The sequence below is a fragment of the Nicotiana sylvestris genome, chromosome 10, assembly GCF_000393655.2.
Source record: "Nicotiana sylvestris chromosome 10, ASM39365v2, whole genome shotgun sequence".
NCBI lineage: Eukaryota > Viridiplantae > Streptophyta > Magnoliopsida > Solanales > Solanaceae > Nicotiana > Nicotiana sylvestris.
Window position 1 is genome coordinate 1,244,508 of NC_091066.1, and position 10,433 is coordinate 1,254,940.

The 10,433-nt window shown below is 37.7% G+C and overlaps 1 protein-coding gene across 1 annotated transcript; it reads right to left on the reverse strand.

Moving 5' to 3' along the window:
• Nucleotides 1-4,010: 4,010 nt before the first annotated feature.
• LOC138880379 (uncharacterized) lies at nt 4,011-5,129 on the reverse strand. Its single transcript, XM_070160429.1, has 2 exons — nt 5,058-5,129; nt 4,011-4,352 (listed from the first exon to the last, which is right to left on the reverse strand). The coding sequence occupies exons 1-2, from the start codon at nt 5,127-5,129 to the stop codon at nt 4,011-4,013; spliced, it is 414 nt and encodes a 137-aa protein (XP_070016530.1).
• Nucleotides 5,130-10,433: the final 5,304 nt, after the last annotated feature.

Below are 10,433 nucleotides of genomic sequence, written 5' to 3' on the forward strand. Positions count from 1 at the left end.
TGCTCATTTTGCTACTGACATTCAAGATATTCCTAAAAAATTTCTTTGTTGATTCACCTATCAATTAGTAACTAGTAAGTACCTATGACTCTTGCAATTTCATTCTCTTTGAATTCCTGTTTAGCATATCCATGACTCTGAAATTTTTATGAACCAACATGCTATTGTATGCTCTGAAACTCTTCTTGAGGCTTTATGCCTTCTAGTAATCAAACTTTCATGTTTGTTGCCTTGGTTCTGTTTTCATAAACCTGATTATTCTAATATGTGTATAGGAATGGTTAATATTGTTGCCTATTCTGGGTTTAGTTTATTGCCTTTTTCTGTATTCTTGTGAGGAGTCAAATCATGCCTAGAACTTGCTCTAATTCTTGTTGAATCATTCATGTGCAACTTAATACTTTCTAGAGTTAATTCATGATCATGTTATTAGCCTAAACATGCTTCCCCTTGCTACTTGTAAGATAATGTGTATCCCCTACCTTGTCCTGTATTTCTAGGAAAAATCAATGCTTGTGTTTCAGATCTTATTGAGTTATTCTTGCCTAACCAGCTAAGTTTCTAAGGATGTACTGATTAGCCAAGGCATGTCTCCATGCCATTTGAGTTCTAATGTATTTAACATTGCTGCTAGGGCAAATTTCCTATGTTAACTTCTTCCTTTATGTCTGGGTAACTGGTATGAGTTATTATGTTTGCATGACTTATTCCTCTTAAGTTGATATATTTTCATGAGTTTTCTTGACTTTGGCACTATTGTAGTTGGTGCTACTAGGTTGCTGTTGTACTGTTTGTGATCATGTTAGGCTCCCATGTTAGAAATCTTCATGTGAAATTGTTATCTCTCTGACTATAATTATTGAGAATAAGGCTCACTTGTCTAAAGTCTTTTCTGACTAATTCTGGCTAATATCTTGTGCTAAACTTGATTTCTGAAAACTTAGCATGTGTGTGTGTGTTTTCCCGGTTAACTCAATAGACCTGCTTCTTAAGCCCTCTTAATGTGTGACTGTGTTCAGCATGCTACACCCTTTCATTTGTCGAATGATTACTCAATATGGTGTTAGTTCTCTATGTCAAACTTGCTCTGTTAAAGTTTTCCACCTAGTTGGCTTGTTCAAGCCTCTTGTTTGACCAATCTTGTTCTCTTAGCTTCTAAAAAAATGATGATATATTTATAATTGTGTCCCTATAAGGTATCACTATTAATAGTTAGAGTTTTCAATAGGTTGCCATGAATAGTCCCTACATCTAAGCCTGGTACGAGTTCATCCGGGTCTACTGCTCGTGTGAGAAGTGAGCTTGCTGAAGGCCCTGTTGTTACTGGGTTATTTCTCTTTTGGGCATGCTCTGTTATAGGCATGTAGTATTTCAGTATGTAATATTTGCACTTGTCTTCATTGTTTGGACCTATAATCATTTACAAAAAAAGCAGATGAGGAAATTAGTAAAAGGTGGATAGGGTACTCTATTTCTCACATGAATGGGTAGAAAACATGCCTATAGGATCTATGTGATCTATTTGCTATTTGCTTTACATGCTTTTAGTTCCATGTTTAGAAAGCATGCCTATAGGAGTCAAGCGCACGCACTTCATTGTATGTAGTATTTCAGTATGTAATATTTGCACTTGTCTTCATTGTTTGGGCCTATAATCATTTACAAAAAAAGTAGATGGGGAAATTAGTAAAAAGGGGATATAGGGTACTCTATTTCTCACACGAATGGGTAGAAAACATGCCTATAGGATTTATGTGATCTATTTGCTATTTGCTTTACATGCTTTTAGTTTCATGTGTAGAGAGCATGCCTATAGGAGTCACGCGCACACATTTCACTTAACCTGTAAAAACATATTAGCTCAAGTGTTTGTTGTACTTGTTTCCATGTCTACTACTGTGCACACTTAGACAACATGCCTCTAGGATGTAATAACACATACCTTACTAATCTGGATACCATGTTTATAGGATCTCAAATAACCAAATGTTCAAATTGCTTCTATTATTTTAGTACACTGCCCCGCCTAGATAGCATATCTCTAGGAATAAAGTGTGCTAAAGTTGAGCCCAATTGTCAATTGTTACAAATCCTATCCGTAGGATGTTTATTGATGCTACTAATCCTGTGTTTTCAAATGACTCCACTTCCTATCTACGCAAAACAATTAGATATCATGTCTTTAGGACTTGCAACGCTCAATTTGCCTGGATGCTGCTTAATAGTGGAAGTCAAAATCACGTAGAGATCATGCATGTAGGACTTAATGATTAACAACATGCACTGCATAATTTGTGACTCATCGCGTGCTTTTGTGCTTATGTGTGGAGGCTAACTTGAGCCTTTCATTGCTATTATGTGCAATCCAACCTGTTTTAAATATCGCCTAGTTTTATCATTTGACTACCCTAAGTAAAGTCTAGAACCACCCAAATAGAGGTCCAAAGCATTTTGTACTATAGGTAAGGGACAGGTAGTGAACGCATAGGGTACGATCTAGAATTGAATTAGAACGCTTTTAGGTAAACAACTTCAACATAGTAATCGGGTAGCAGGAGATGATAGTCTGTGTCCGCTGAATAATATGAGCAACCCTTACCTCAAGGGAGTTGCGAAGTATTATTTTTGTTACACGGGGTGATCCTTTAGGTTAAAAACTTAGGACCCCCCCCCCCTTTTTCCTTTGATATACTTGTTGTATATGCTTAGTCGTTTAATATAGACCACTATAGTTATATCCTTGTAGTCATACTAAGATTTGTACTGATTCTCATATGTTAGTAAGACTTCTAAACTTCCAATCTCTCTTTATTTATTTGATCACCTAGCCTAATTACATAATCCATATGGTTTTCAGTTCAGCCGAGACCCATAGTTATGGACCTCAAAGAGTTCCTAACACCTTCTCTCTGAGGTAATTTGAGCCCTTACCTGATCTTTGGTGTTGAAATAGTTTAAAAGAGTTGTCACACGTCGAAAACCGCTTTCGCAAGAAAATAGGGCACGACAGCTATAACACATGAAAAACTGGGTATCAGGCAGAATTCTAGTTTTATGGCACTAAAATGCCAAAAAATGAGGAATGATCATGGCAAGGCGGTGACTATTGTTGCTTAGGTAATTTTTTATGGTATGGAAAATTTTAGGCTATTTGAGTCCGGCAGACTGGGCTCATTCAAAAGGTATGGGTTATAGCACATAAAAATCTAGGAATCGCACAGAATTCCTATTTTTTGGCCCTAAAATGACAAAAATTGAGAAATGATCATGGAGAGATGGTGACTAATTTTAGATTATTTTTGATGTTTTGACAAAACTTTAGGCGATTCGGGTTCGACAGCCCGCACCCGTGCAGAAGGCGCAGGCTATAACTCTTATCCTCCACAAGGGCCTCTCGCATCTTGTCCTCCACAGGAGCCACACTCACCTTATCCCTGATAACTTTATTTCTAATTCTATCTAATCTGGTATGCCCGCACATCTATTTCAACATCCTCATTTTAGCCAACTTCATCTTTTGGACATGATGTTTTTGACTGGCCAATATTCAGCCCCATATAACAGAGTCAGTCTGACCACCGCTCTAAAACTCACCTTTAAGTTTAGGTGGCACATTATTACCACACAAAACACATGAAGTGAGCCTCTATTTCATCCATTCCGCCCTAATACGATGTGTAGCATCCCCGCTGATCTCTCAATTCCCTTATATAACTGACCCAAGGTATTTAAAACTCTCTCTCCTAAGGATGACTTAATCATCAGGCCTCACTTTTCCGTCCACACCCTAAGTCATCCCAGTAAACTTACATTCCAAGCACTCTATCTTGATCCTACTCAACTTGAAACCTTTAAACTCCAGGGTCTTCCTCCAAATATCTAACCTCCCATTAACACCGCCTCACATCTCTTCAATCAGAACAATGTCATATGCAAATAACATGCACCACGACACCTCTCGTTGTATATGGCACGCTAGCTCGTCGATCGCTAAGGCAAATAGAAATAGACTAAAGATTGATTCGTGATGCAACCCCATCATAACTGGGGAAGTGTTCCAATTTCGTGCACAGGGTCCTTACTCGAGTCTTAGCTCTATCATAAATGTCCTTAATAACCTTAGTGTAATCAACATGAACACCTCTAGCCTTCAAATATCTCTGTAGAACCTCCTTTAGCACTTTATTATAATCATTCTCTAAGTCGATGAACACTATATGTAAATCCCTCTTCCTCTCCCTATACTGTCCCATCAACCTCCTAACAAGATGAATAGCTTTCGTAGTTGAACTTTTTGGCATAAATTCGAACTGGTTTTCAGAAATATCCACGATCCTCCTCAACTCCACTACCTAGTAGTTTTTGCAACTTTGAATATCACCATTGTTCTTATATAGCGGGACCATCGCACTCCATCTCTATTCTTTGAGCATCTTCGTCATCCTAAAAATGACATTAAATAACCCGGTGAGCCACTCCAAACCTGCCCTACCCACGCTCTTCCAAAATTCCATCGGGATCTTTAGAGCTGGTCGCTCTCCCCCTGCTCATCTTACATATAGACCCATTAACTGCCTCAGCTCTTAGATGCCTACAATACCCAAAGTCCTGAAGACACTCAGAGTGTTATAAGTTGCCTATCTCAATGTTCTTATCCCTCTCTTCCTTCAAGAGTTTATATAAGTAAGTTTTCCATCTATGGTGAATCAGTGCCTCGTCCAAAAAAACTGTGACGTCCTCGTCCTTAATGTATTTCACTTGGTCTAGGTCACATACCTTCCTTTCTCGTACCTTGGATAACCTGTACAACTTCTTAAACCTCTAAGTTTTTATACAAACGTTCAAATACAGTGGTCCTGGCCACAATAATTGATAACTTCATTTTATTCTTAGCCATCTTATACAACTCCATATTCATCCTTCTCGCCGCCTCGCCCATGCTCTCTAGAATCTTCATATATGCCACTTTCTTGGCCTCCAATTTACCTTAAACCTCATTACTTCACCACCAGTCCCCTCTACAACCACTAGATAAGCCTTTTGAGACCCCACAATACCTCTTTAGCAGCCTCCCTAATACATTTTCCAGTCGCAGTCCACATATTACTCGTGTCCCCATACTCCTCCATGCTTCTATAGCCAACAGCTTATCTCCCAACTCATGTGCTCTGTCTTTTGTATGAGCTCCCTAATTGATATTTGGTACACCAAATACATCCTTATTTATTCGTTTCCTCATGATCTACAAGTCCATGACTAGAAGCCTATGCCAAGTCGTGAGGTTCTCACTCGGGATGACCTTATAATCTGTACACAGATCTTTATCAGACTTCCTTAAGAGTAGATAATCATCTGGGTCTTAGCTACCGAACTTTGAAAGTGACCAAGTGCTCTACTTTCTTCGGAAAACTAGAATTAAAAATCACCAAATTGAAAGCCTTATCAAAATCTACTAGGGACGTTGTCACGACCCAGACCGATGGGCCGCGACGGGCACCCGGTACCTTACTCAACCGAGTACCAACATAATGTATCTTTTAGTATCATACTATCATAGATAACTGATTCGTAGGGGTTTCCAAGAAGTAGGTAGAATACAACACGTAATGCCAACTTATACATAAGACATATAGGTCTCTAAGATAAAAATAACCATTCGTATAATGAACATAGGCCGAAAAGGTCATACAATAATTTACGTACATGACATCTATCTACAAGCCTCTAAGGATACATAATTGGCATAAAGGCTGGGACAGAGCCCCGCCATACCAAACAATATACATCTAAATCATACTGACCAAACAAGCAACTTCGGAACAAATGGAGTGCACCAACATCTTTGGCTGAGCTGATCGCCTACTTGGAGGACTCTCGACCCGTCTATTGAGATTTGCGGGCATGAAATGCAGCATCCCGGGGCAAAAGGGATGTCAATACGAATAATGTACCGAGTATGTAAGGCAGATAAATAAGTGTATAAAAGACATAGAAGAAATATAGAGTACATGACTCAACCTGTAAGTATGGACAACTCTATAAATCATGAAATACTTATAGTGTCATGCATATGCGTATGAATATCATGTCGTGTATATGTACGTGGGTTCATAATATCATCAAGCCTCAGAGGGAATCATATCATCTCGGCCACTATGGGCAAAATCATCAACATATACTAGCTAATTAGGTGGTGGTGCGTATATAACGCTGTAACCTTCTCCCATATATATATACGTGTATATAGCGCCATCTGGTCATGGGTTAGTATAAATGAATGCAATACATGAAATGCATAAGAAATACGTTAATAAGATTTTCTCGGAATGCCATAATAATCAATATACCTTTCAGAAAAACTTTATCAAATACGTATTTTCAAAATATATAATAATAATTCATATGGGGAATAAAAAATATAGACACCCCTAGTATTTCTATGAATAGAGTCATTTATGAAAGTTGCATATTTTGCTCGTTTCATTTGTACCGTATGGATCATGCCAAAAGAAAGAAGGGGTAGCCTTAACATACCTGGAGTAGGAAAATCCATATGATACTCTTGGAATAGGGTGCACTGTATTCCTTTAGAACCGCAAAATTTTACGTTGCTAACAATTCTCGTTGGATTTCTTTTAGTTGCAAGAATCACGTTTTTGTTGAAAGCCTTGAGAATGGCTAACGTTCTATGGCTTCTTAACTATCAATTCATGGTTATTGTTGTAGGAATTTTTGTAGGAATTATGTTGCTTACTATTTTTGTGGGGGTTTGTTGGAAAACCTGGAATGAGTTTTGCAACAAGTCACATTCTGACTTTGCAAGCTTTATGTCAGATTTTGCTTTGAAAATGTTAGAAGGGGAAATGTGGTCTTTTGTTCAAATTCTTGATTAAAGTGTCTTGATATTGTTATATCATGTTTCCACCTTATATAATGTGACCATGAGTCATTGATTTGTTAGTGTCTTGCTACCACATGAGGTGGGGTGGATTTGTTTTAATCTTTATCCACTTATTAGGTAATTAGGTAATGTCCCTTTACCCGGTAATTAATCAATTACCCACATAATTAGAAATTATCTCAAACTACTTAAAATACTACTCATTTTTAATATACTTTATACATCATACTATTATGGTCATACAGTACATTGTATGATACTAGTCCATAAATATCGGGTACTAACGCTTGGCCCGAATTTTATCCCAACATGCCAAACTTGGACTAAAATTCATTTCCTTTGACTTTCTTTCCCTTTCACCTTCACGAATTTACTCACCATTTATTTGAAATAGCATAATCCTTATAATATCCAAATAATCTTTTTGTTCGACTGATGCCACTTACCTTACGACATATTTAACGTACAATACCACAGGGGGAAACATCATCGTAATTTAATACTGGGGGACGTAATATTGTGGGGCGTAACATCATTCCCCCTTTGGAACATTCGTCCTCAAATGTTGACTGATGCTCTTATCATTTTCATAACTTATAGCTCTTGTAAATACCTCAATACTCTCCTTGCCATTAAGGCAGTTGTTCTGTGAATAAATCCAAAGGTTAGAGCATTCCCCCCTTTAGGCCTCTTTCCCATGCCATGACTTGTGATCGAATTCCTTTCAATCTCGTAACTATTTCTACCTTCTATCATGCTGCCTCTACGATACTGACCTTGTAAGTGTGCCTATGCGACTCTTCTCTCCTTTTTCCTCCAGCTTTTAGCCATTCTCTAGGCCATACTTTATAAACATATACAAGGCTTAATAGGATGCTTCTTTGGGCATCTATAGGTGTATTGAATTTCTTTGCTCGATACTTTGTAGAACTTGCGAATATGGCTATATCTTATTTTATAGACCTGGTTATCCATTCGTATGACTTTACTGCCTCTACGTAGGTCATACTATACCATAATTCTTACTTCGATTTATCGTTACTAAGGTCTGCAACCAACTCCAGGTTACTCTCGCTGCTTATCCTTAAGACTAATGGTCTAATCTCATCTCATAATGTTCAACTTTTATCCATCTATTGTTGATTCATCTTAATATTGATTCATCATCTACCACTCATAACTTGATCTTTTATGTAACACCGCCGCTAGGGCTCGCGTCTCATCGGAGTGATGCTATACTTCCATAATCGTTCTTTATAGCATCCCAATGTGACTCACCTTCTATGGGTATTTTAGTCCTTTATAGTTCATGCAATCCTCTTCAAGTCATTACTCAATTTAAGGCCCAAACGTCATCCTTTATGTATCACAATTGTGCCCGTATTCCACTAATAGGGTAGCATTCCATCTCTTCTAAATGCTACTAGTCTTAGATTCCTTTGAGTTCATTCTGGCTATGCTGAGCCTTCTATAACTTAGAGAATCCATCAGCTCTCTTATTTTCATGAGCTTAATCCCAAGAACTTATCCATTCTTGTCACCTTTTCGCTCACCTTTTCTTATCCTTACTCATGTCTTCCTAAAACCTTGCCGCTCTACCACACTTTAGCTTGTGACTTACACATATCTATTCATACTTGTTCGCAACCTTCCTTCAACTTGCTTGCACCACAGATTTCTTTATGTCATTTTGGAACATCAAGCAAGACTTCACATCATTTCTAACTCTTCTTTTACTCTCTAATTAGACCTTTTGGTACTTAGAAAGCATAGGCTGGAAGGTATGCCACTGACGATGCTGCTATTATTCCCGGATACTGGATGCCCGTGCTTCTAGACTTTTATCCGCAATATGGGTTATTCACAACCTTCTGCATTTGAATATCTCGTACGTTGTTCACCTTTACCTTTTTTACCTTAAAATCTTGCATCGTATCTTTTATCTCTTTCATGACCTCCTTTCCACATAGGTATAATTCACATTTATAACTTGAAGTTCTATCATAATACTTGCACCTCTAGGGCATACACAATTCGATGATAGCTCCATACTGGTACTCTTCTAACTGGCTCTACCGTATAGTCGTTATAGAATATGGCTACTTTAGTATTTCTCTTGTACTTTTGATATTAAGAATGATTTTATAATGTAATCAATCATGATGCTTGTAACTTTCTGGGTCCAATAAGCAAACTCCTAATTTACTTAGTTGATGTAACTTTTTAGTTTCCTCTTTCTTCTGATTTGCCTTTATGTCAGCTTAAGTTATCACCTGATCTGTGGTTTATGGTATTAGTTATTCTGCTTAGCCTTTCATGGGTGCTGAGGAATATGCATGATACAATCCTTTAAGAATTTATCTTTCGTCTAAGTCTTGGGCTCAAGTATTTCTTTTAACGTATATCAGAATCTTCTACGGCTGTATATGATGCATGTATAAAACTCCGAACCCTTAAGTGTGTTCATAATGTAACCCACTCTGGATCATTGATCGAATAATTTCTTTCGTTCCATCTTATCTTTCTTTTAACGTAAGCTATTACTTTTCCTGGTCTTTCTGCCCTCTTGTTACGTCCATACTTAGCTTATCTTAGTGCCCACACTTGCATTATTTTCATACAACTCATATGATCTCGAATATTACTTTTAATTTTACTTCCCGTTCATTAGCCACGGTAGGTGCCACATTCCTTTGGAGTGCTTACAATGTTGTTGTGAAATTGTTGTTACATGGCCATTTCCTCTTTAGGTCATTATGCTTAGGTTGAATCCTTCTTCCTATTCCTCAGCTAGGGAGAAACCTTGACTCTTGTAAAGCTACGAGCTTATTACATCGTATACTCAACAGACCTTTTGATGTCCTTCCTTGCCTATAATTATCCATAGTTACTTACCTCCATGCCCTTATGCTTGTAAGGCTACTTCTGAAATGATATTTTGACAATCTTCCAAGTGGAATTCTCTTTTATTCCCGTAGCATTCATAAGGTACATTTAACTATCCCGACTCCTATTTGAATATATCCCAAGTATTATAATAACATTACAGAGAGGCTGAATTCTCCATGTTGGGGTTTACTACATTTATCTTGCATGATCTGCTGATTTGTCTGTAACTTCTTGTCTAGTCATGACTAGGCTATTCCTGAATCAACTACTAACTACTCGTCGGCCCATTCTCATAGCCATATTCCGTGTAATCTCTCCTTGGTTATTTCCTTTGTCTAACTTTCCTCTTCCACTAGATCCTTATTTATTAGTAACCTTCCGGGCAGGAGCCCTTACTTCCTTTTTCTGACGTGGTGCTTCCATAACGTTCTGGAATCATAGCATATCTGTAGGATTCAGATAAGTGCAATCTCATTCCTTTCTCATTTTTTTATCGCACTTTTCCTTTACCATTCCATAGTTACTAGAACAACTTAATTCTGTCTTAATGCCACATTACTCCATATTCCACCTTTTTGGGGAGTACTAAGATTTAGAGCTATGATGATCAACGTATAGATGTTTTACCTTTTCATCTTTGGCA